Source organism: Pieris rapae, chromosome 16, assembly GCF_905147795.1.
Source record: "Pieris rapae chromosome 16, ilPieRapa1.1, whole genome shotgun sequence".
Taxonomy (NCBI): domain Eukaryota; kingdom Metazoa; phylum Arthropoda; class Insecta; order Lepidoptera; family Pieridae; genus Pieris; species Pieris rapae.
In genome coordinates, this window is record NC_059524.1 from 5,366,963 (window position 1) to 5,394,802 (window position 27,840).

The 27,840-nt window shown below is 32.1% G+C and overlaps 1 protein-coding gene and 1 non-coding gene across 6 annotated transcripts in view; one reads left to right on the plus strand and one right to left on the minus strand.

Moving 5' to 3' along the window:
• Positions 1-27,840, plus strand: part of LOC110991409 (tensin) — an 85,945-nt gene that overhangs the window by 17,840 nt on the left and 40,265 nt on the right. For 3 of the 5 annotated variants that reach the window (XM_022256758.2, XM_022256760.2, XM_022256759.2), the window contains exons 2-4: positions 8,130-8,235; positions 8,735-8,772; positions 24,292-24,360. In XM_022256758.2, the coding sequence (XP_022112450.2) occupies positions 8,130-8,235; positions 8,735-8,772; positions 24,292-24,360 (213 nt within the window). Of the gene's footprint in view, positions 1-8,129; positions 8,236-8,734; positions 8,773-11,619; positions 12,260-24,291; positions 24,361-27,327; positions 27,631-27,840 lie in introns of those variants that run through there. The other 2 variants (XM_022256761.2, XM_022256762.2) reach the window with 2 other exon arrangements.
• Trnam-cau lies at positions 1,815-1,886 on the minus strand. The gene has a single exon. It is a non-coding gene; the product is annotated as a tRNA-Met (tRNA).

A 27,840-nucleotide genomic window follows, 5' to 3' on the forward strand; every position in this document is an offset into this window, starting at 1 on the left:
TGTTGCGCATGTCGGTGCAAAGAGCCGATCCCCTCGCGGTGGTGTTGCTGAGCACTGTTGTGGTGACACCACTGGTGGACATAGCTCAGTCGCTTGCGTCGGTTGACGGTTTAATATCGACTGTAACGTTTCTTCAAGCCCAGAGACGGGCACACCGTCTTTTTTTTACGTGTTCACCGCCTACCCTCCATTATTTTTATTAAACGTATATCACTCGCGTTTCAAACTGACTAAAATAAAACCACGTGGGCGTTAATTTAAACTAATCAGAAATGAGAACGAATCCCACTTCTGAAGTAAGAAATTAACAAATAAAATTACTAAAAATAACCAAATTAAATTACACGAAATTAACCACAATTTCAACAACAATAGTAACGTCCTATATCTAGTGCGAGCGTCGAAGAAGTGCGCCCGACCATACAGCGCGCCGTGCTTATATAGCCTGAAAACCAGTTTAGTCCAGTATACCCCACTGCTACACGTCACTTGACTTTTTACAGCTTATTATACTTTATCCTTTGTTTATGGTAACCTTTAGGTTATATTCCTCTTAAAACTAGGCTAGATATTTTAAGGTTATGACCCTCGTAACAAAAGAATATGTATAAAATAATAATAAATGCAATGAAAACTATACATCATAAATTTTTCATTTTCTTTTCACATCCTAAAAGATTTTCAGTGTCTTCTTTGAGCTGAAACAACCAAACTTTGCTTTATTATAGATATATTCCCTACTTAGTGAAGTATTGCAAAATAATGTCTGGATTATTTAAGTGACTACACAATGGTACATAAAATTCGCTTAGGCAAGTACAAATTCAAAGTCAGTATTGCACTGGCGTTAAATTAAATAAGCAAACTGTTGTTAATTTGTATTGCATAATAACGGAACGAGGGGCCGAGCTTCGCTGGGGACATGCGATTGATCAATATATTCAGTGTTTTTGGTCATGCAATGCTTTAAAGATAATTACATTATATAAAACTGTTATTATTAAAAATCTATGGTTCTACAACTTACTGTAAGGTTCCATATCTCTTTGACTTCGCATTTTATATATTTGTAACAATGATTAAAACGCTCTGCAAATAATATATAAAAACCTTAACCTCTTAGGTCTAGGTGTGGCGTTGATTGGTGCACAGCAGGGTTCAAACGTACAACCTCAGGGTTGAGAGTCGGACGCTAAAACCACTCAACATCTATTGAGCAATACTTTTGTGATTCTAAATAAACAATACTTCTTGTAATTCGTAGGAATTACGAGTATACAAATCCGGCCTCAGAGATTCGAATGTCAAACGAATATAAAGTTTTAACAATTAAATACACACTTGGAAATAGAAGTTATGGTAGTTATATTATCTTTATAACGATCGCAATATTTTTACTTTTCTGTAATTAGTGATTTTAATTTCCTTGGCAAAACCTTTGCGATTCTAGATTAGATACGTGCAAGTTTTTAATTAATTCCAAGAACATTTTCTTGATATAATTCAAAACATGCTCTACAGATTAAGTCTTCTCAGCGATTCATAATTTATTCATGCCTTGATGTCTGTTATGACAAGGCTACTATAATTGTGGTATGTTACACTAATAGTGTATACTGAACACACGCAATATTCTTTCTTAGAGGGACTGACCCTTGCAATCATAAAAGGTGTGCCAGTCATCATCATCACTCATAGGGTGCGGTTATATTACAAAAGGGAAGTTAAGCCACATTCCTAAATATTATTTAAGCATAGTTCAATGAAATAGAAAACATGCTAAGAAGAATTTAAATTCAATTTACAAAAAATTATAGCAGAGCGTGGTTTCGATCCACGGACCTCTGGGTTATGGGCCCAGCACGCTTCCACTGCGCCACTCTGCTACGTTAATGACTCTTAAAATACATGTATGTATATTTATTTATTATGTTTTAAACTGGTGTATAATTTATCTTACAAATTTATTTCTTTTGCGTAGAAAATAATACGCCTATCGATTTTTCCACATTTCCATGTAATTAGTAACTCTCTTGCCAGAAGTAGTAGTACTAGTATCTCGATATAAATAGCTACAATACTATCCAATTAGCACAATAACTGACTAAAAGGAATCGCTTTTAATTGGAAGTACCAATTAAGATTCCTCATAGAATATTAATCACCTTTGTCTACTTAACATCCTGAAATGCGCACTTCGTCTCTTAGATTATATTCTAAGAAATGGGACTCGTTATTTATTACTCAATCTTTCATTTGAAGACATTGAATGGAAATTGTCAATTGAATATGGGTTTAAGTATTTAATTAGATTTTAAAGGAAAATAAAAACAAGTAAGAAATCCTTACGTAGACAAACCTAAATTCGATTTCGAACCGATGTCGTGAACAATTCCGATTAAGTAGTTCCTGAGATTACTTTCTGCAAACAAACTTTATCTTTTTAGAAGTTTAAACAAGTTTCAACCTATACATTGTTATATATACTTCACAGCAGGTCATTACATTTTGCCTTCGAATTAAGGTCCATATTAATTCAAGCAGTCCTATAAAAAATATTTCGTTTTATTTTTGTATAAAATACATATTATTGTACTAAGAAACTTGTTTACAATGTAACTGTTCGTAAATGCGCTCACGACTATTGATACGTGAATGAATTTTATTTATTATTATACAAACATTACTTCCAACATTTAGGCTCACGTAGAGAGATTTATCTATAAAGAAGCCGCACTCCAAATTTCATAGTACCACCTTTGGTAGAACTCAAGGATTTATATAAATTTAATAAGTATCGCATATAAACTTTATTAACTGATAAAAACGTGATTTTAATAGCTTCTGCCTGCAGCTTCGTCCGCTTAGATTTCACGTATTATGGCAAGACTTTTTGCCTCTTTAAATCTTAATATATATATTTCTTGTGTGCGTGTGTATGTGACTGAACTCCTCCTAAACGACTGGACCGATTTCGACGAAATTTTTTGTGTGTGTTCAAGGGGATCTGGGAATGGTTTAGATTCACAATTTTGTCCGCTGGACAATGTTTTTTAAATAAATTTTCAATTTATTAGTTGTTGTTGATTTTGGAATGTTTTACATTGGATCCGACAGACGGCGTTACCATCGCAGTGTCAAATTTTAAATAATATTCGAATTTTAATTTTAGTCTGTCCCGAAATTTAAAAAAAGTTTTGTTATCATTGTGTTATATCGTGTGTGACCATGTGCTGGATCGTTAGATATTGTCATAACATTTGAATAATAACTTTCATCAAAATGGCTTATTAAAAATTGAAATTTTGAAATTAAAGACGTGTAGACAGGACAACGTCTGTCGGATCCGCTAGTATAATTATATTTTTTTATATTCTACATAAATCCATAATTCCTATCTTCCTCGGGAAACACGTATATAATTTTTTAGTTTAACTCGACCAGGAAATAATTTTAATAAAATGTAGCGATTAATTATTATCCTTGTCTAACTACTGCTGTTGTTAAGTAGTCGTCGTAATTCGAGATTTTCTCGTATTTTATTTAAATGTGCTGTAATCGCGTTAACCAAAGACAAAAACTAAGTAAAACGTATTAATCCACACAGTGAGTGAATGAACAACAATTGTTTATAGGACTGATACGAGTAAAAGTATCATTACGAGTAACACGTAGAGACATTTTGCGTGATGCGCCTACTAAGAAACACCTGCGCTTATACGTTAGACACCCGCGATTTTGTCTAAATAATGGGAATTGAAAATGTTATATAGGGATATTTTATTGGTTATAACCATAACTACCTACTTATGATATAAAAAATCCTTTGTTTGATCTAAAATTAAATATACTCCAAACATTTGTGTTACAAATATTATAATATAAGTAATGTTCAGTCAGTTCAATTTTCAGCGTCAAAAAGCCAGATGAGCGAGTGAGCAAACAAAGTGTCGATTCTAATTTAATATCGTTATTAAAGGACGGATGCCAATTTCGACATAGTTCTTTTAATAATCATAGTAATACGGATATGGACGTTGCTATACTATTACTCTTAATTAAGATGAATGATCAACAGAATAAGAAACAGGCACCGTGACGCAACTAGCTCATATTTGATTATAATTTCTCGTTAATTATATTTGAATATTGAGAAAAGATGTATTTGAAGAATACAGACAAGCATCTCGGTGTTGTACAATTTTTTTTTATAGAACAGGGGACAAATGGGCAGGAGTCTCACCTGATGTTAGGTGATACCGCCGCCCATGGACACTCAATGCCAGAGGTGCCTCGCGAGTGCGTTGCCGGCCTTTTAAGAATTGGTACGCTCTTTTCTTGAAGGACACAGTCGGAATATGCTCCGCCGATGACTACCTTGATGCTCCGATCGGCCAGAAAGCTAGAGATCTAATCGCATAATTTATCGGGAAGCCCATAGGCTGGAAGCTTCGAGAGCAGTGCTCTGTGCCACACCTGATCGAAGGCTTTCGCTCTGTCTAGACTAACTGCTAGCGCCTCTCCCTTGGACTCAATTGCCTCTGCCCATCTATGTAGGTATACAAGAAGGTCACCAGCCGAACGACCACGACGAAAGCCGTACTGATAATCGCTAATCAGGTGGTGACCCTCTGGTGATTTTCTACTGTTTTAAAACTAAGCCAATAATATTTGACTACTTTCAAAAAAATGTCGTAAAACGATTACCAAACAGAACTTACGAAAGCATAAAAGCAAGCGCCTGCACTGATAAGAGAAATTGGTTCAAAGATGAGGGAAACAGTGTCAGCTTATCGTATGCATAAATTAACTCGAAGTTAACATCGGAAGTAATTACTGGATTGTGTAAGAAAAGTTTTATAGTCCGGAATCGTAAACAATATTTTGATGACCCATATACACTTTTTTAGTGTTTATTTAATCATAGCTTTTATTGTATTTTCTCACATCTAATTCGTCATAATAAATATATAAAATGGACAATATGTTAATTATAACAAAAAGTTAGTTTGAATCATTAAATTTATATCTAATATCCGATTTCTTTTATTTTTATTTTATATAACGATTAAGGATTATTAAAATAATACTTAATTAGTATATCGTAAACCACCGTTATTGAAAACGTGAAACAATACTTTTGTGTCACGTTTGTATGTATACCAGTATTTATTGTATGGTAAACCATTTAAGTTTTATATATTTTGAAAGAAGTTTTGCCAATTTATTAATTATAAATAAAAAATATGTATGCGGACAATTTATTTGTAAAATAATGGGACATATTAATCTAATAAAAAGGATCATAATCTACGTATTAATTAGTGTATCCTACAATGGCGAATATCGACACAAGGCTATTTGCAAGCAAAAGGCGATCATCGAGAGAATTTTGTTATATAATTAAATAATTATTTTCCTTAATTACCTCACGTCCACTAAAAATAACACTTCTATTGTCCAATTTGAGAATCATTCTTGCTTATCTGACATAGACATTAGTACATGTCGGATTCCCGTATTGTTTTCTTTATTTTTTCATTTCCTTTGTACACGACGACATTTAAAACCTTGGTTAAATGTAGTTGTTTATTATTGCTGGCACTTAAGCTGTTATAAGTATCTACGGACGCATAAATCTCAACCGAATTGATACATTCTGTGGCACCTCTTTATTGTTTGAATAAATATTGCCTTTGTCGTCTGTTTCAGCCGGTTTCTGTCTTTAACTACAGTTTATAATATATCCTTTTTTTTAATTTATTGAGGTTAATACATTCTGTGGCACCTCTTTATTGTTTGAATAAATATTGCCTTTGTCGTCTGTTTCAGCTGGTTTTGTCTTTACCTACAGTTTATAATATATTCTTTTTTTTTAATTTATTGAGGTTAATACATTACTTTCGACACCGCGAATCGCTGTTTTACTTCAGATTATCTTTTGTTTCACACAGGGTTGTTTTTATGTTTAAGCCTTCAATGTTATTTAAATATAAAAAAAACATAATTTCTTGTACAATTATTTTAGTTTAAATATATGATTGTATGGAATGAGAAAGATGATTTAATATTAATTTAATCATACAACTCTCTTTTCACCTGCGTCTCTAGTAGAAATTACTTTATTTTTACCAGTAACATATAAAACCTATACTAATTGACATGTAAATAAATGGGGAGAATTCCTGAGACTGGAACTGGGTTCGTTATTCGACTTTATTTTTATAGGTTTTTTCGTAACACAAATTTCATCTTCAGCAATTATTTTAGTACAGAATTGTAATGTACGACACAGATGGTTCATAGTTCAAATTGAATCAGACAGCTGTTTGAAATTTGACTCGAGTAATGCCGCAGTTGTGTCAATGCATTTACTAGTGCGGAAGATGTTTTTTGCTTTGATTGAAGCTGCGATCACAGACGTGTGCCGGCAGGTGTTAGGCCACGTGTACGCTACTGTAACATCTGACACCTTGTATTTTGCAGCAGATGTCCTACATCTGAAACGTATTCAAGTACTTTTTCCGACTTTAAACGAGTTATTTACTCATATGGCTTACATTTTTATCTTGCGTCTTTTTCCAATACTGAGCGCAATTTAAATAATAATTTAATATTATAAAAATATACATAACCAAATACGGGAAGATAAATATAGTTTTTTTTTAATTCTCGAAACCAATAGAAATACTTATAACGTTTAGATAATAACGATGCTCTCACGCAGTCAGAACCATAATAATATTATCATCTGGTCCGCAAGTGGCGCCATTATCTTTACGCGGCGCCTGCGTTGCGCCTGTACCACTGACGTCACTCAACTAAAATAAATGGGCTTAAAAGGGGAATGCGCATACTTAAAGATTTACTGAATTGGGCTTCTGTTACTGTATATATTAGCTTGGCACGTTTATTCATATGGTCGAACTAATCACTATAAATATATTTGTATCCAAACCTTATTTATGAACCAAAAAGGACATAGTCTATTCAGTCACGCAATCATGACTAGCTTGTGCGTGCGGTGGTCTACGGGGTGAGTAAGTTAACCATTTATTTTATAATTTAGGGAAAGAGATAGTGAGATATTTCCGCAATGCATCATACATGCAAAAATATATGGTACCATTATTTAAACATATGTTGCAACTCTTCGAGGCAGAAGGTATAGAAAGCATTTTTATATTTTTAAAACCTTATCAACGTTTTGTTATCCGCAAATGTAAGTCTATAACGGACAACGAACCATAAACATTATTTAAGTTGCCGTGAGTACTCTAAATAAAATTGTATGAACAATGGTTAATAAATTGGCTTGTCAGATACAATTTGCTAACGAGCGTTAAAGGAAAGATAAGAGATCGTGAATCGAGTATTATAATATGCAATTGAATACAAATTAACTTTATTGGCCTGAGAGCTCCATCGGAAGAATAATTCACTTCTTTGCCATTGTTCTGATGGTTTGATTATGTTTGCAAATTGATTACCGCTCGCATTAATCAGAGATATTTTTGTTTTGTACACGATATATGTATTTTTAGTAGCGTGTTGTATTGGATTAGACAGGATTTTACTTCTTTTTACATATTTTGTTACTGGTGTATATAACATGTATCAATATAAAATATTTTCTGTTGACGTTCACAAGTGTACTTATTTACCTATATGAATAAAGTTAGTTAGTTATTCTAACAAACAATTAATATGTAATATACTCTTGAAGATTATTCAACTTTTTCTATACATATAGAATAGATTTTATGCGTGATTCCGTCCAATACAAAAGAACAATATTTATAATAGAATGTGTACGCGCATGAATGAGTTGACCGCCTCCCACTGTGGCCATTGTCGGTCCAGTAAGGCCCTTAAAGGGTCCGGCGCGCGCGCAGGTAAACGCAAAAGCCGGCTGCAAGAAGATCCTAAAATGATCGTTTTTGTTTCTATGGTATTTAATTATTTACGCACAGTACTTTGTTTTAAACGATCATACTGTAACTTCATAATCAGTTATAATTTTGAATATGAATAAATACAGAATTTTTATTTAGGTTTAAGTTTTAATATGGCTTAATAATGTATTATATTGTATGTACATTTTTGTGAATATGTTTATTCTTTTACAGAAAGAAGGTGTAGCCCAGGCACATGCTTTCCGGAGTAAGACATTCAAGAAACCAAGGTCCTGTCATTGGTGTCATCAACCGGTTCATAATGGATTATGCTGCAGAGGTAAATATAATATAAACATGTAATACAATTACTAACTAACAATATATATTGTAACATTCCGCCTCCATAGCTTAATCATGCGTTGAGTTCTAATATTTTTAATGGAGGTTGTTCGAATTGCATAATTCTTGTTTAATCAAATTTGATAAGGGTGGTTTTTTGGTTAGTCACTGTGGAGATTTACAAAATGTTAGACGCATTTTTATTTCAAACTTTTTGTTAATAATATTTCTTAATAGTTACGTCCCCAGTTTATAGTTTTATAGTGAGTGTTTTGTGCGTTTCGTAAGGCAAGGTGTATCAGTCTAATCTCTATTAATACAATTTGTTTTTAGTTAAATAAATTATATCACCGTCACATATTAAATTTCATAAGTTTAAATTCAGTATTCAGTTGAAAAACATTGCTTCTACGCGCCTCTGTTACCATATACGTTTTACTAGGTCGATAGAAATATAACGATACAACTATTGTTTAAAAGTCTTTCATTTGTTACAGTTTGCAAATATGTGTGCCACACCACCTGTGAAAATAAGGTACGTAAACGAGAACTAATTAAGAATGTCTAGTTTTAAATAAGACGTAGTATAATATACTGTTTCGTAGCTATAAACTCCAAATAATCGTAAATATTTTCCACTTCGTTGTTATGCTATCGCCAAAAGCTAGTTAGTACTTGTCAAAAGCGCCATCTGTTATAATTTTATATATAATGTTGTTGACACTCTTGCGCAACGCAATGAAAATGCTTGTGTGAAAGGTTTTCTACGTGAGTATTAGATGGCACCACTTGACTTATTTCAGTAATAGCAAGTTTTCCACGATGTATTTACCTTGAAAACATAACTTTAAATTTTATTTTCTGGTAAATTATTTTTTAATTTGTTGACTTCCACTGTTACCTTGTTAAGATAACGTTTTATTTCTAGCCATTAAATGACGTCTCGCGAAAAATAAACAATATTAACAAAACTTACTTTAACACACTGGACAAACAGCCCGCAATTTTTTCGTCAGTTCCAAATTTAAACATATAGTGAATATATTTGCTTTTAAGCTGTCAAAGTAAATAGATGGTAATCAGTATCACCTCCGGTCACGATTCTATTGTTTGCTCGAAATTGGACCCTTAGTTAAATGTCCCACATAGTTTCAATATTCTATTACCAATTGGGTTGTTATCGAAGATTTATCTGTTGACATATTCGAGGTAATTTATTTTCTGACGACAACTGTCGAAGATGTTTATTTATTTTTATTGAATTCTATTCAGTGACGCATATGCGGTTTTTGCAGTATTTTTACTGTATAAGTACTATTTGTAAGAATAATTGTTTTTATTTAAAGTCTGTAAAATAAAAATTTCTTCGGAACTTCGACTAAAATGGTCCCTAGGATTTAAGGGTCTTAAAGATCTTAAGATAAGATGCACATAAGATATTAAAACTCTCCGAGTGCCCTGCTAAAGTTCGGTTGTAGCCTGACTTCCACGGAAAATGGACTAATCCAGCCTAACACACAAATAATATTTAAATTCGAACCGAAAACCGCAGCGCAATTAAACAATCTATAGCTATATCATATGAATGTATTAAAAAATAAAAATCAAATCAAAATCTTTAAAATAGTTTTTCTTTACCAAGAACCTTATGAATATCACTTAAATACCCGTTAGGTTTTTAAATGTAAATCAAATCGTAAAATGGTCGTAAATCGAAAACTACGACGCATGGATAAATTTAATGTTTGAGTCCATGTATTAGTCATCAAGTAAAAGTAGATATAAATGTAAAATAATGTTAGTTATAATGTTAGTGTGGTCCTGTATCTACTCGCAAGAAATAAACTATTAGTATATTATGATTCTTAAAAAGATATGAAGGATATTATAGCACGACTAAGCCCGCCTTCGCTAAAGTTTTACTAATTTATTTAGATTTTAGTAGTTTATTTGGTTAAAAAGAGGTACCAACCATATTTGTTTAAATCTATACGATACTGTCTGTGTATGTATTTTATGACCACAATTGACTAAAAAAGAACTTGCAAACATTGCTTAGCATGCTGCATGTCTAAAGTGATCATTTATTATTTGAATCAAAACGGGACAATGCATTGGTTTAAATTACAGTTCAAATAGTTCAATGAAAAAAAATCACTTATTTAAACTTTATTTATTTTGAAAACGTCATTTGGTTTCAAAGTTAAAAATCACAAAATATACGTATCCATAATGTTTAGTTACTAGTGTATACTAATGTATACTTATCAGAATAAAAATTTGATTTAATTTCGTGACGATTTCAAATAAGAATGAAACTCTGGGCACGTTCATTTTATATACTACTGCTCAAATTTTTTTTCGGGGACACCGGGACTCGTGATTGCAATCAGGGACAGTCCCGTTCAAAACGGACTTTAACATTATTTTTCTGTCGTACACATATAATTGACGTAGAAAACAGCACAGTGGCGAATGGTACAGAATTCGAATACAGCTCTATGTTTTATTTTGTTCTATAATTAGTCTTGCTAAAGTATGTGTTGGGATAGTTATTGTCTTAATATAAGCAAGGCAGCTTAAATCGCATGTAGCCGGATGGTCGATATTGTAGAGTAAGAGCAAAAGCGTGCTGGCACGCAAATTCTCGTAAGATATGGATTGTATCGCGGAGGTAGAGGTTTCGAGTCAGGTGCAACGTTCGTTAGTTATAGACGATAAATATTCAGAGATGGTTTGCGTTGCTTTGATTGTATTACTTTGAAGCTATGCAAGACTAGACTTTGTAATTGGACGTAGAAAATTAACGTATTATTACAAAACTTGATTGTTGTTAGATATTTATTAGTATTTTACTATACTGTTATTCATAGTTCATTACTGAAAAGATCTATATTAAGTTGTATGTATTTCCAAAATTAGTTATGTATCAAATAGATCTTCAAATTAAGAAATACTTTTGTAGTGTCAAAAAACAGAATAAAATATTTATTTCCGTATAAAAAATATAATTTTACGAAAAAAGTTAACATAAAATATTTTTTGACTCAATGTCACCATATGTTCATATTCTATATTGAAAACTTAACCACTTATCATACGAAGCTCGTTCTCTGTGTCGTATCTTCTCTGTGGCACAGTGGTGACCGCGGACCACGACTAGAGGGTAGCGTGAATCGCCTCGCAAACTTGAGACAGTCCTGCCGCGCGCGCCGACTTGCAAACGTGTTCGCGAAATCATCGCATCTCCTACCGCTTGCCTTTTAAATACAAACTTTAGACGCTAGAATTTGCTCTATAAATAATTCCTAACTGCGCCGTGGTGCGGTGTCTGAATTCCATGCCATAAAACTGTTTAAAAATGTCAGCAATTTAGTCTCGGACTTTTGAAGATCTGTGTAAAAACATTTTTATATTAGAGCAATAGAGTTATGTCAATGAACTTGTTAATCTTATAAGAACTCTTCGGTTTTTGTGTTACGTTTTTGCGTTCTTTGTGTTTTGAAATTCGAATTTGAACAACAAGTGGCCCAAACAAGGAAGTGTTATTAGGCTCTATTTCCGCTTAGGGGCTTAGTATCCCGCTTTATAAATGCAAAGTACCCGTTCGCTTTCAAGGTCACATCGATCTTATCGCCCATACCTCGTGTATTGGCAATGACGATTGTGATAAGCGTGTTTTTGGTTTTTATCGATAACCAGCTCCTTGAGTCACGTATGCCATTTCATAACGCAGGTGTTTCTGTGATGTTATGTAAATAAAATAATTTGTGGAATAAGTGTATTAAATTAATACTAACAGTCCGTTTTCAATATTTTAAAATTTAACTGGTGTAGTGCAAAATCTTTCTTTCCAATTTTAATGAACGTGATTTGTTCAAAATACAAATTTAAATTGTTATTTCTAGAGAGTTAATCGCGTTTATGTTGTAAGTTTCCAATTGGACTTTACAATGCACAATCAAAGGCGATTTAGTAATGGCAAAAGTGCAACGACATTACCAGGAAGCTCTCATTTAAGGGTATGTAAATAATATAAATGTAAGACAACATTCTTTTTATCTTTTAGCAATTGTGTGACATGCTACAATAAGTTTCATTGTTTAAATATTCTTTATAACTTGTATGCTCTATCGTTGATGTAAAAAATATATATTTAAATATTTTAACTGATACGCAAAGTAATTTTTATTAAAGCTTATGCACTAAACATACATATGTAGCTAGAAGGCGAAATATTATCGTTTAAATACCATTTAAAATATATTTGTGTTACCTTTTAAAATATATATTGTATTTACATTTTTATTTACATCTTCTTTCGTGTTACTAGCGAACAAAATATTAAATTCAGTCAAGTCAATATCAAGTCTACAATAACCAAGGCATTTATAATCAAACAAATAAAATCAAAACCGCACGATTGAAATACGCGGGTCATATGACACTGACACCAGCGCAGGCGCAGGCTGTAATTCTTATGTCAGGTTCCGTGAGCAAATGCCGGGGACAGTTTATTTTATGCTAATAATTGTATGTTTAATCTATCTTTATCCGGATATGTAATAAAACATATGATATCATTGAATATTAATTTATTTCATATCTATGTATATAATTATATATCTTTGAGTTCAATTGAAAATCATTAAATTAATTTATGATGAGATGAGCCGGATTATAGTAGAGGCAATGGTATGGTCTGAAGTAATATAAATATTAATTTGATGACGGGCTGATTGATTAATGTTCCACATGGTCTTCCACCTGGAAGAACTTCATAGTTTTGCAATTTATCCTTAAGCCTTTAAGACGAGAGGTCCAGGTTAGCACTTAAAACCAGGTAGGATAATATATAGTGAAAATGTAGCTTTATGTTTATACATAATAAACATAAAGCTACATTTTCAATCATTATATGGATTTTTATAATGGAATTTAAAGAACCCTTCAAAACTTACTTAAAACTTTAAAAATTGGCGTATGGAAGATATCTTTAGCGAATTTCGTTTGTCATCATTTCTTATATTTTAATTCCAAACAAATAACCCTATACTACTTGATCGTCAGTCAACTTCTGTTCAGAAAGATAATTATTTGTAAATAAATAGCGATTAGCTGGAGGCTCTATTATGACCCCGTGCATGGAGTATTATTTACCGCTCAACTAATAATCGGTTAAGCTTGCGATTTGAATAAATAATTGCGGGTTTCGAAATGTTTAAATACGTTCCTAAGTCGTGTACTTATAAATCAGGATTAAGCGTGGACAATAATAGTACAATACAATCGTAGGTGTAGGTCCATTCTATTGAAAAGGAATGAAACTCGGTTGTATTGTGTTCGGCCAATATACCTTTGCTTCTAAGGCAATTCGATTATAGATCTTGACGGAATGCTTTTGTTTTTGTTATTACTGGACAGTGCTGTTATTTTTAATACAGTCTTAAATTCTTATAGAAGAAGTGTACATAAATATAGTTTCTATAATTTATTGAATTCCTGTCGAGTGTTGGCCTTAAACTTTAAGTTTGGATGCCGAGCTTCTGAACCATGCCTTGGCGCTCACAATTTACGCTGTCTTGTGACGCCGAGATCCTGTTTGCAAGGAGATTTTAAATTTGTAATACCATATGTATTTGATTTAAAAAAGTATTCTAATACTTTGTTAGCTCTACGTGGTACCTTGCGTTTTAGAATAGCCTTATTGAATTAAATACATTTAGGGCCTGTTTCACAATGTATGGATAAAGTGCCAAATAGCTATGCAACACATAAATTATTAGAAAGATAAAAGTTCCAAATAAGATACTTCCAATTTCAGTCGTGAAACGCAAAAATACTATTTATCATACCAATAAGTAACAAATAGCTTATTTGGAACTTATCCGGACATTGTGAAACAGGCCCTTATAATATTTATATTCAAACCTGCAACAATTCAATACTCTCTTGCATTCTAATTATATAAAACTTGTAATATACAAGATTAGAGTTAAAATGTTTGTTATCCTTATTTTTTCTATATATTATGAAGATATTTGTGACGTTGAATACATATACCTTTTAGGCGTTCCTTTAAGAGCACAATAAACGTAAGATTTACTCACAACTCGAATACCATTTTACTGTTAGACCGTATCTAAATCAGCGCCGGTGTCTCGCCTCGAAACTAATGTTGCTGTAGGCTACAAACAGCATTATTTCTCTTATGTTGCCAAATGCTTTCCAAATGTTTCCTCCCACAGTGTTTCGTTATCCCAATTTGTAATCTATGTATATGTGTTTCATACTACAAAGTATGAAGAATTGCGGGCGGGTTTTTTATTTTTTTCTTTTATATGCTAATCTTGGATCGTGCTTGAAGATGGACCGTCGAGAGCTAGTATGAGGATATACTCGAATGACTAAAGCCAATACGTTTTTGACATAAGGTGTCATATTCAGAGCTATGGTCCAACTATGAATCTAGAAAAAATCAATGACCAGATCGAAATTGTTTAAAAAAACTTAGATCAACGTCATACTCACATAATTTTAATTTCTGTAGATGATAGTTATTGCTAATGCTAAATTCTTGACAAACCAATCTTAACACAATAAAAATACATTAAACATTCTGCGATAACTCAAACGTTATCTGCTGGCATTTTGACATCAAATTACAAACAGATTTTATGAGTCATAATTTTAAGCGCAATATTCTGTAACCTTAACTCTGCCACAAAGGAATTCTCTCTGAGTATAGATTACTGAACAATTTACAACAATAATAACAGCTCTATAATAAAGGAGTTCCTAACTTATTGAAGATACTTCCTAATACTTTTTCAATAAAACAATTGTAAAGCTAATTAAATTTTTTTACTATGTGAATCAATTGTGTCACTGTTTTAGTGATGATCTCACGGAAACGTGATGATAAACTTTACGGAATTCCGGAAGTATAGAATCAAGAATCTCTATGTTCAGGCAGAGAAATCGCAGTTAAATGACCTTGTTTTGTTATTACAAGTATTTCGCGGCCCCCCACCGGACACAACAGTTTCGTTTAGTTTATCAAATCAGATATAAGTATAAATTGCAAATACTGGCCACTACAGTCTTCAGTCTATTCCAGAATAAAAATATTTTTATATGTGCTATATGCTATAAGTTCCCCAAAATACAAAATGCGGTTTATGTCAGTTGTTTCTTACTGGAGTCCTCAATTATCAAAAGGTGTTCAACGATTTAATTTATTATTTATCTAGATTTAGATAGATTAAATTTATTTATATATCAAAGAGTATGATATCTGTCAATGTTTGACATAACTCAGTCGGAACAATAGGCAACAATTGCTTTTAACTAAAATTTTACTCAATCGGTGCTTCCGCTTATTTCTGCTACTATTTTTCTCTAACAGATACTTCCTGTTAGAGAAAAATAGTAGCAGATTAATCTCACCAATTGAGAGCAGCATAACTTGAAACTTTACCGAAACACACGTACTAATTTATTTGTCTTAAATAACTTTTCTATCTATGATAAAATTTATTTCACACCACCAAAATATCTTCGAAAATATTAATTACCTATCGAAATAAATCTGCGATGGTCTTCTTATATTGTACATTTTATGAATCATCTACCATAAGCTAAATATTAAAACCGTGTTAAACTTGTTGTTTGCTATGCTTGTAATCTAAACATTGCATAGACTATATTCTAAATTCTGACACGAACAACTTCATTATGCAGATATTGTTGGAGATTAGACGGAACTGTTAATGTTTAACAATTATTACAAGGAAAGATTTGTATTTGTACATACATGTTTGTATAAATTCAAAGCACGGACCAATTTCAAATACGCATTCTCTCTAAGGTGCATTATCTCTATTTCAAATTATTTAAAAATTAAACGTACGAAGCGCAGACAGAGCGTGTAATTTAAAATTTTAGTTAGTATAATCGTACAATTAGGAGGTATTGTTCCTTACATGCAGTATGCAATAAGTTTGCTTTTGTTTATATTATTGTTAGGGATCAAGGTTTATTAAAAATGTTGGCTCAAAATAGGAATATAAATTCAAATTCAAAAATCATTTATTCATGTAGATAACATAATGTACACTTATGAACTTCAAAAAACATTATTGAATGCTTCTAATTTTACATTTACTGCAGTTCTCAAATCAAGGTCGTAGAATGGAAGAGAAGAACTGGTAATAAACTCTCCGCCACTCTTTAATCGCCAAGTTTTTTCTTTTACACAACGTTTGTTAGAAGCTGCAACCATAACACCATGTTCAATAAGAAAACCTGTTTACAGTCTTCTACTGTATATTTAAATTGTTTAAACATTTCGCCATACTATAACAGTCGTACTAGGAAATTGTAAGCTTAGGTGTTTTAAAATTCAAATCTTATGTGTCCGACTTTAACACGTGTGACCATTTGATTAAAATTCCGTTTTATGAAGATGAAAGTAAAAAGCAACAGCAAACATATTTTGCAAGATAAATTCATAACGTAGAGACAGTCGGTATTTATATCTACAGCAATATTTCACGGCGTCTGTGGTATTTCTTATGGAAGTTTGTTTGTTGTCATCTATGGTTATATGTATGTTTTATATTTACTGTAAGCTAGAATATCTTAAATTATACAAAGAATCAGGTACATAGTAACACCAATTCTTTAATTTATTAATAAAGGACAACAGGTAAGAGAGCTAAATATGGATTTGATATTAAAATGAAAAACTGCTTTACTTATTTTTCTATTTCTAAACCTCCTTCGATATTTTTTATCCGTTGCCGGTTGAGCTTGGCGAGAGAAATGTTCGGTGCCAGATATTTATTTATTCTGTTTGTAATTATAGTTCGTTGTTATTTATTATACGCAACTTTTATATATTGCTATCTTTAAGTTGCCTTTAGAGCATCCAAATTAATTCTTAACTGACCAGTGCCGATACAGTTATCTGAATAATAATGCTTTGTAATTCGTTATACTACATCTAACAAGAACTAAACAAAAACTAGATTGAGCCGGAACTGAGTACTATTACTGACAATGCGATCGTTTATACACTAGGCCCACGACGCAACTTGAATTGACATCAACCGTTTTTTAAATGTTTTTGTAGTAACTGCCAGTCCTCGTAAAAATATCGCTTATTCCTATAGGTAGGTAACTTAACGAACACTCACGAAAGACAGTAAAACAGTAATTCTGCTCAATTGACATTTGATGCCAGTTCTCAAATCAAGGTCGTAGAACGGAGGAGAAGAACTGGCAATAACTCTCCGTCACTTTTTGAAATCGCTAAAAGTTTTCATTAGCAGAAGTATAACTATTATACGAACTCTGATCTCCAGAAAGTACTGCTGTTGTCGGTTGTTGAAACCTAATGGTGCTCCCACATTGCCGTTATAAAATGTTTGTAAACATTTTATAACACCAAAACATTTACTAACAAATGTTAACAATTGTTGCACTTTGTTAGAAACTGTTACATGTTATAAGTGCTCCTACATTGATGGAAAATGTTTAAACATTTTATAACATCTAGTATTGGCTCGCAGTTTGGTTTCGCCTTCTGAGGGCTGAGGACGTCTACACGAAAATGGAAGAAGATTTGCTCATTGGAATAGCTTTTATTTTTTGTTTAAAAAAGAAGAAAAAGCGCTCTTATTGGATGCGCCAAACGCTAAAAGCTAGAGGAAAATATAGTGCCACAGACTATCTCAAGGATTTAGGTATTGATGGTTGCTTTGAAAATGTTTACTAACATTACTAAACATTTTCTAACATGAAAATTTATTTGTGATTAAATGTTTGCTAACAAATGTTTACTAACGTTATTAAACATTTTCTAACGGCAATGTGGGAGCACCATAAGGTAATTTATATATCCAATCTATTTTAGTTTTGATTTTTGGTTATGAAAAAGCACGACGAAGTAAGCGTGTCGTGGTAAATACATAGAACAACGTAAAACATCAACGTACTGAAAAACAAATTGTACTCATTCAACCATCCTTATCCCGTGAAAGAGCGCTCGGAGAAAAAGATAAAATAGTCTGTTGCTAGTCGTTGCGACTGGGCGCGTAGTTTCTACGTGTGTAGAGCGCCATAGAAACGTTTTAAATATTCCATCAGAATATTGCATGTTAGTTTGGTGCTAATCGATAGCTGACAAGCAATTTCTTGCTCGATTAAATTTAAATCACTTTGACGCGATAACAAGAATGAACTGGCTTATGATTTTCTGTTATTAATTAGCATTTTTTTTTAAATATCTCTTTAATATTAAGAATGCTTTTGTTTGTATGATTTTGATAATATAGATTCTTTTCCATATTTAAGATTCAAGTCAATGACTTGTGAATTAAGGTTTCGAAAAATTATTATCAGTACAGATTACTTGAGAAAAACGTTAATTTTTAGTATCCAATTTACTAAGGTTTGGTATAATTATAAAATTAAATTATAATTATATTATTATATTTAGTATAAAATTAAATATAACGACAAAATGATTATTATAATGACTCAGGGTTTTGTGAAATAAGCCAACGAGAAAATACAAGATTACACTTCTTTTACGACTTTTACATTGTCTGTGACATAATAATATCATTATCTACTTCTACGTGAAAGTTACTGCTAATTAAGAATTCTCTATAAATTCTCTGAAAGGACATTGATTTTAGTATCTATTAAGTCGTTAGTCGTAAAATATGTAACAACATGCTAATTGCGTTTAATGACCATATATTCTTCAGGCTCGTATATTATTATAGTATTAAAATAAATCTTGTCAATTTCTTGTTCAAATAGAAAATGTCTTGACAAAAATACATTGAGATTATTTGCCTGTTTCCTAACATCGTTTTACTTAAAATTACAATAATTTTACCATTACCTTCAATACATATGTGCGACGTCTAGCGTCGTATCCCTGAATATGTTTATTAATATTTCTTCTCTGTAGTCTGTACCCTTCGTGAACATGTAGATTTGGTATTTGACGTTCCAGTTTCCTAACGAACATTTCTGTAACAAGCTAGTATTAATTAGGCACAGAGAAAAAATTATTGGTACCTCAGAATTGCAACTTTGACAGCGGAATCGTCTTAGAATATTGACAAAAAAATCCAAATAAGATAACCTTTTGAAGCTTTTATTATGGCCAATGCTTTGAGTAAACAATATTTAACATATTTTGGTTCCAGCTGTTTGTAATTTGTAAAATTAAGAGAATGTACACGAACTTCGAACAGGATGTCACCGAATTGAGACTTACATCAGATCTTAATGTTTCAATGATTTTCTTATGCAAATTACTGTTTTCGGCCTTTTTTTGTTTAATGTACCAAATACGTGAACATTATTATTGAAGATATAAAATTTAAATTGATCTTGTTTATCGGACGGTTTCTCTGTATCTGGACTTCAAATTATTTATTCATATGTACCATGAGACTAAAGCGAGTATTAAATATTAACACTATTATGTTATAAATAAATAATCGCATTGTTAGTAAGTTTATTAGTAAAGTTAGTTAAGTAAGTTTATAAAGAACCGTAACAGAAATAGTTTTATAAAAACTACCACATTTTATTTCTAACTACTGAGAGTAGTGTTTAATTGCTTATATTTTATTTCATACAATAGTATACACTTTATTAATTTATTACAATTACATTTGTTAACAGTTTTGCCATAAAACAGAAATCTCGTTCCAATCTCCAAACCATTTGTTTCTAAAAAAGCTTTATAACATTTGAAGAAATCCATATCAAAATAATGTACGCAAGAGAGCGTATTGTACGTGTGCCTATTGTATAAATTGGCTTTGTATACTTGCCTAACAATTCTAAGCGCAAGCTTTACGAAATGAGTGTGTCAGGAACCCAGCATGCCATAACCGTTCTTGATACGAGACCACCACGCCACGTAATTAATAACGTGTTTGCAAATTATACCTCAACCGGTTGACAGTTAATAGGAACCCGGTACCCACCACTGAACACAAATTACTTTCTCATACGACCCGCTTTGATTGATGTTGACTAAAAGTGACAAATTCACTGAAGCTTGCAAAACATTCGCGTTTAACACAGTCGGCATAAATTACGCTGGACTGAACTGAAAACTGCCAACCAGCCATAGCCATTACCTTTTTAATTATTAAACTAATATTGCTGTTCTGATCATTAAAAGTATAAATAAATAAGGGACATAAGCCTTGCTACTCTTTTTCGTGCGGTCTGTCTTTTGATAAGACCGATTAAGCATCTGCTTTGGAGTCATGGCCAATTCACCAAATTCTTGAGCTTCATATCCCGCTACTGCTCCTTTGTATACCCCAACCCTTACTACCTCTAGAATGTTTTGCCCAAAAAAATGGCATAAAGCAGATATCATTTTTAATATCTGCTTCTTTAATCTATGCCATTCATAGATAATAAAGGCTAAAAAAGACTGTATTAGATTTCATATGAACTACAACAGTGCATTTAGTTTTTATTCGAAGTTTCAAAAACCTTTGGTATAATAAAGTCCCGTTTTTGGAAAGGGGATATATGATACTCTGCTGTCTAGCTTCTAAGAGAAACTGCTTCTGTTATACTATGTAGGGGTCCTAAAAAAAACCTTTGATATATGTAAACATTGACATACACTGCATATCTGGCTTTTGGATATACATATAATCTTAGTTTTAAACTGACTTACTTTATACTTTCGTTGATGTAGAAAAAATCGGTTATTTTATAGACTATCGGTTGACGCCAATCATTGAAAGTAAATCATAAAAAAATGACTGCATTTTTATAAACGCAATCCTCAGTTGCCTTGCCTCTTAAGTAACGATACAATTTTTATTTTTATCTGTATTCTGTATACAACGTTCTGATAACATAAGTTTCCGTGTTATTATTCTTTCATCGATGAGTATACCGTGCCTATAGAAAGTGCCTATGAAAATAAACGTTCGCGATTTCCTGATTGACCTAATAAACACGTAAGTGGTGGTCTGCAGTCGATCAAGACGAATGGGGTCGATTGCTGGATCAGGGTGTGGTACCAAGTTTATTTTTACGGCATTGCGGCATACGGCTTGTTCTTGGACTTTGTGACTAGGTAACGCCCGCGCCTTCATTTGTTTTCCTCTTCCAACAAAGTATGCAGCTATACAGACCAGCCTTCTGTGCCAAACTGGAACCAATTATTATGTATGGTATATATATATATATATATTTAATTTTAGGAATTATACACTGCCGTAGGTACATAATTCTTCATACGTAGGTTAAGACTTGTAATATTATTTTTGTTGATTTGGTTGTGTACTTCTTGGACTATGCCCTAAGTATTCCGTGTTTTCCTTCTTAGGGATTCGTGGATCCCTGATAATTTTTTTACTTATTTTTATCGAATCGTATACCGTTACCAACCGTGGCGATTTATTTAATGATTTTAAGATTCATCGGTGTAAAATAAACATTTTTATCTTTCAATTGAGCCGAAGAGTTAACCTATATAAAGAAAGGACTTTTCATTCAGTTGCGAAACATCTTATTACGCCGAACATAGAATTTTGCAGTGTCTCCTTTTACGTGCTGCTGATGCATACAACTTTGACGGCTTTTGCTTTAGGTTTGTCCTGGATTTTGTATTACTACAACCGTTGGTAATTATAATCCGATATATATCCGATGTTCAAGAATAAAGATCAAGTCAAGTCCCAATACAAACATATTCTTATTAAGCTCCAGATGAAAAAGAATAGGTTATGATCATTGCTAGAAAATTCATCACTTCTTAAGGTATCACAATATGATATAAATGGTTTTTGTAGATTCACACTAACCTCACTCATTTGTTTAATATAAGCTCTCCTATTACATAGAAGTTGACCCAATCCCAAATAGCAGATATAGCTTTCGAAGAAATCAGCTAGGTCGTTGAAATAAAATACTTTTATATTTTCTAAGAAATGTTGCCGTATACACAACTATACGTTTTAAATCAAAACATTCCACAGTAGTAGGTCGTATTGCAGAATATAAATCAAACTTTAAACTACTTTCAAGATCTGTCAAAATGAGCTTCGATTTTTAAAGTCTACATACAGTTTTGATACACGGCAATGTAATATGATTTTGCAAGTGCATATGGTTTTGAAAGTGTATGACATTTTAATTTAAATATTTTAATTTCATGTTATTTAGTAATCCTTCAAATAAACAAATAATTAATAGGTATTTTTGGAGTGTGTCGGCGTAGTGGCTTTAGCGTGCGACTCTCATCCCTGAGGCCGTAGGTTCGAATCACAAGTGTGCACTAATGGACTTTCTGTCAATTTGCGCAAATAACGTAGGTACGCTCAGGCCGGCTTTTTAAACCAGACGGCGTGTGTCAGGCACAAGACGATGATCACCTATGCCTGTCAGTTGATCATGAAGCAGATACTGATCTGAGACCCAAATTCAACATGTGAAATCGTGTCTGTATATATCTGGTCCCTACTAAGAAGCATGGAAATAGAAATTCAAAATATAAAAACTTCGCATTTTGGTATTTGAAAATTAATTTTTTTCATTATTTTTTTTTAATATTATTATATAATATTACAATAACAAAACGCGATCATAGAGCTACAAAACAAATCTAAATATTCTAGAAACCCGTAGAAACCCGAACAATTTGTCGCCTTTAACAGTTTCATACACCCACAAGCTTTCGTAATTGCCGTGCCATTTTCATTCGTGCACAGACAAATGGCTAAATGCATACAGACATCAATTTGTTGCCCATAAAGCACAAATTGTCGACAAATGTCGAAATATACAGACAATAACCACAAATTACAGCCCTTGGGTGCTAAAGTGATACCCCATTTTACGAGCTCGATTATCACTTTCTCTTTGGAGTGTTATCTTATTGCAAGTATATAACTGAAATAACGTGTTTACCATAATACCATGTAATAATATCGTATTATACAGCTATTCTATAGCAAGTTGGCCTATTGGAAATCAAAAACGTGTGGTTTACATAAACCCCTACAGTATAAAAATTCTTTATTATTTTATAACGTTAATATAACATGACAAATTTAATAAATAAATATAAAAATTAAATATAATTCACATCATACATTTTTTTAATGTTTTATAGAGCTGTTATTATAGTCTGTAGTCAGTATGTCTATAGATACAAGAATAAACAATTAAGTCGAGGTTTGAAAATGGAAGAAGTAGTTAATGAATTAATTCACATATTACCAAACAGTACTAAGTGTTCTTGAACTTTAAAAGCTAATTTACGTCTAGATTTGCTCTGGCCCGGAGCCAGCCTAATATACTACCTTGTTCCAATTTCATTTGCAAATTGTTAGCATTTTATGCCTAAAGAGGCCAATCCTCATAAAACCTTCAGCTGACGGGTTCTACGTTAGTACTAAAGTGAAACCTCGAATATTCCTCGTCTCCTCGCCTTTTCCACAGAGAGCTATTGACCTATTTCCGAATATCATCCCTACGGTTTTCCCACAAATATTTTTGTTTGTTATCGCTCTATAAATATCACTAATTAACTTCAAACTTGTTGCAGGAGTTAATTAAATTCGTATAATTTGCTATTTAATTACACATATATAATACGCTAATTAATTTCTAAAAAGATAATCTAAATTAATTTGCAACATTGAATTTTTTTACTCTACTTTTGGCGAAATATTCCTCATCACATAGAATACATGTTTTATAATTTGTATAAAGGAATTAATTAATTGATTATTTTATTTATGTTGCTCTGTTACTTACGTCCGGAATCTATTAAAATTGCATTCGTAATATTTCCGTATGACGTACGAGCCGAGGATTTTTATTGAAAATAACAAGTGACAATCACTCTTACTGCTTTGAAAACATCTACTAACATATGGAAACATCAAAAATTTATATGTGACCTAAGCTGAACTTATTTGGTATGACTAGAGGAAACATTTTTTATATATATATATACTGATTTAATTGTTTCTTATTTAAGGTATCAGAGGCGGTACACATATCTGATCCAGCCCATTCTGCGGAGCTCCTCGCCCGATTGCATAATAACGTAAGTCGATACTACCCAAGTAGAATTGCCCGGGATCTCAGCTTTCTTGTCCTAATTAACCGACTTAAAAAGAGGGGAAAATCCTGAATTAGTTTCCTCATTTATTTATTACATACTAAGTATTTTTCATTATCTGATTCATTGTAATTAATGTACGCTAAATTTTCATATTTGAATTTAAATCAATCGATATTAAAAAAAAATATTTACTATGTTAGAACAAGATAATAATTAAAATGTTATTATTTTAATGTCTGGGAATCTGTCTTATGTTGATATTAAAGGTAATCTTACAACCCGTTTATCAAAGCAAACAAAACATCCGGCCAGCGCTGGATTAGTGACCTGAGGTCAGGGTCACACATTGTTCCATTTATGAATACCGCATTGGAGTTCAAATTTTTTGTTAGAATATAAATTGGTACAACATGGTCAAAATATCGAGTCGAAAAAGCTAACAACACACATTAAAAAACCTTATGGCAATTAACAAGGAAGCCAATATTAATATATTTCAATTCCACATTTCGTTCATTCATAATTTTAAGTATTATAATAACGAGTTTCGAACTCTTTTTTAAAAAAACTTCCCAGATAACACCTTATGTAGAATGCACAAACTGTAACCAGTAAGTATAAAAAATATATATATATACATATATTACTGGTAAGAGCAGACACTTTATGTTGCCCGCTCCATTCCAAACCCACAAATTTACCTTTAATACATATAAATGATATGGCAAGGACTTAAACCTGCTAATGACAGGACAAACATACCAGATTCACACCGCTTCATGGAACATTCCTGACAGTACACCCCATTTCCTGTTTATTAAAAAAAAACTGAAACCGTATTTACATTTCATATTCTCGGTAAAACTATTAAACCTTGTATGGAAAAGTTAAATTTAACATAATTATAAACACGTTAATCATCAGGTTTTATGAAGCTATCTTTTCAAAACGTTGATAAACGCTAAACATTTTAAACACACATTTTAAACATAATGTTTATCAAATTAAATTTAATGGAAATTACAATGTTTATCGGGAGTACATTATGTGGTGTAATTAAACTTACATAATTTAAATAATTATAATTAATTCAGTAGCAATATTTTTATTTTGTCCTTTTAGTATCTTTGTTTAATAGCAAATAAACATACTTTTATTTACAACAATCAAGACATTTATGTTAAGATCATATAAATATATAATCACGAATAATAGCATAATCATGATATACGCATGAAAAACTGTAATAAGAATTGTTTTATTTTATTAATAATATCTTGCCAACGCTCGGCACACTGTTACAATATACAATTTTTAATGTGGCAAGCAACTGTAGGCAAATATGACATACACGAAGTGATAATACAAATAATAAACAAAACAATAACTAAACTAAATAAAAATCGTTTTTAAAGTGTGAGGTGAGCAACTGTGGATATCCAAATCTAGCTTATTTATCAGAGTGATCTGGACATCGGTGTTCTTCAGGAAGGAGGAAAAAATTAAATGATGGGATGCGTGGGGTATCTAGAGAGTACACGAAATTTAAATTTTGATAAAACGTTCGAGCAATCAACTTGTTGTTAAACAGCTTAAATGCAAACGATAAATCAATTAATTTTCTCCAATCAAATCAAATCAAATGTCATTTATTCATATGGGTAACATAATGTACACTTATGAATGTCAAAAAAATAGAAATATACATTAAATGATTCTAATTTTACATTTACTACTAGTTCTCAAATCAAGGGCGTAGAACGGAAGAGAAGAACTGGCAATAAACTCTCCGCCACTCCATTTCATCGCCAAGTTTTTTTTTACACAATGTTTGTAAGGAGCTGCAACCATTACACCATGTTCCATATGACATCTTGAGTAATAAAGAATAATAAAATAAATTAAAAATTTTGTCCACTATCAGCACGAGGCATGGTGAAATAGGAGCACGCACTTAAATAAATAAATAAAATAAAATAAAAAATAAAAAAGCCATTTATTTCCAGTATTTAACTGAGGAGCACGCACTTACATAAACCGAAACGCACGGGACCAAAAATAATTCAGAAATAATTTAACATTGAAAATGATGTAGTCTAAGAATTAATTGAATGTACACGTTAGTGTATAATTCCTTCCGATAACATTTACATTTTCTGAAGGATTGACACGTGTCGAAATACGGCTGTTTGGTATCCAGTTTTAGAATTGTTTACGACAACTACGGAAGCTGTATTCCCTTTAATTCGACGTGCATAGCCATAATTCATTACGCAGTTTAAGGTAATGAAAGAGGATAGCTTTAAAGACGACAAAGGTGATAGATGTGCATTATCACTCTCCGTGATATCATGTGTTCAATCCGTCTGAGTACTGTCATTCTATACAATTAAAACTAGCTCGCACGCTAAAGGTGAAACATCCCAAGATAATTGGCATGTCTAATACCTATAAATCAATGTTTCAGGCTCAGAGATCATATTTTACTGGCCTATACAATATAAACTGGTATTTGTTATAAGAGTATGTTGTTACTTATAATAGTTAAAGCCGAATATTGTTTATGTCCTGATTCGTAATTTTTAATTTTTGTTTAGTCTTATTATTCAGTTAAATGTACAGTTTTGATTATATAATCCTTACCTTTAAAAACGATTACTCAAAAGTTAATACGTAAACGTATTCATTAAATAAATTTGTTCTTATCAGTACAAAATAAAACCATAACAGTACACAGTGTTAACACAAAATATTACTTGATGTCCCCGTGAAAATGCTATGGAAATTAGCATAATACATCATTCATCAGTGTCACTATCGTTTTCCGTTTGATTGTGATTCAGTAATGAGTTTTTACAAAAGAGGGTTAAATGCTGGTGTTGATTGATGAGAAGAACAAGGTGGGGTGTCTTGTGAAGGTGACGTCTGCGTGACGCGAAGTCTCGTGTCATGACGCCACAGTAATCGCCGGGCGCGCGAACAGAGCACACTACACCTTTCCGATTCATGATCATGCGCAGGCGCCAAATTGTGTACACAAGATGTATATGAACTGTGTTGTGCAGTACGAGTGAATTTTAAAAAAAGAACTAAAATGTTATTCATTCAAATCCAAAGGATTTAATATTAAACGAAGTCAAAAGTCATGGCAGGGTTGCCACAATAGAGATGAAACTATTCAAAAGGAGGCTGTCATTCAGCGAAAATAAACAGAAACGCGGTCCCTGCACAGAGGATCCTTTTGAAGATGAGGTATAAACGCCCGTCGTATTCATTCTTATCGTACTTTGCAATGTTTAACAAGTTCTAGATTACAATTTACACAAACATTTATGTACTTTTAAGAACGTTGACCAATTTTTATTACTTCTTGTATAAACTGTAACGTTGGTAACTGAGATTAAAACAAATATTCTAGCCATTAATTTCAGCTAGCACGTTAAACGTAACAAGTAGAGGAAA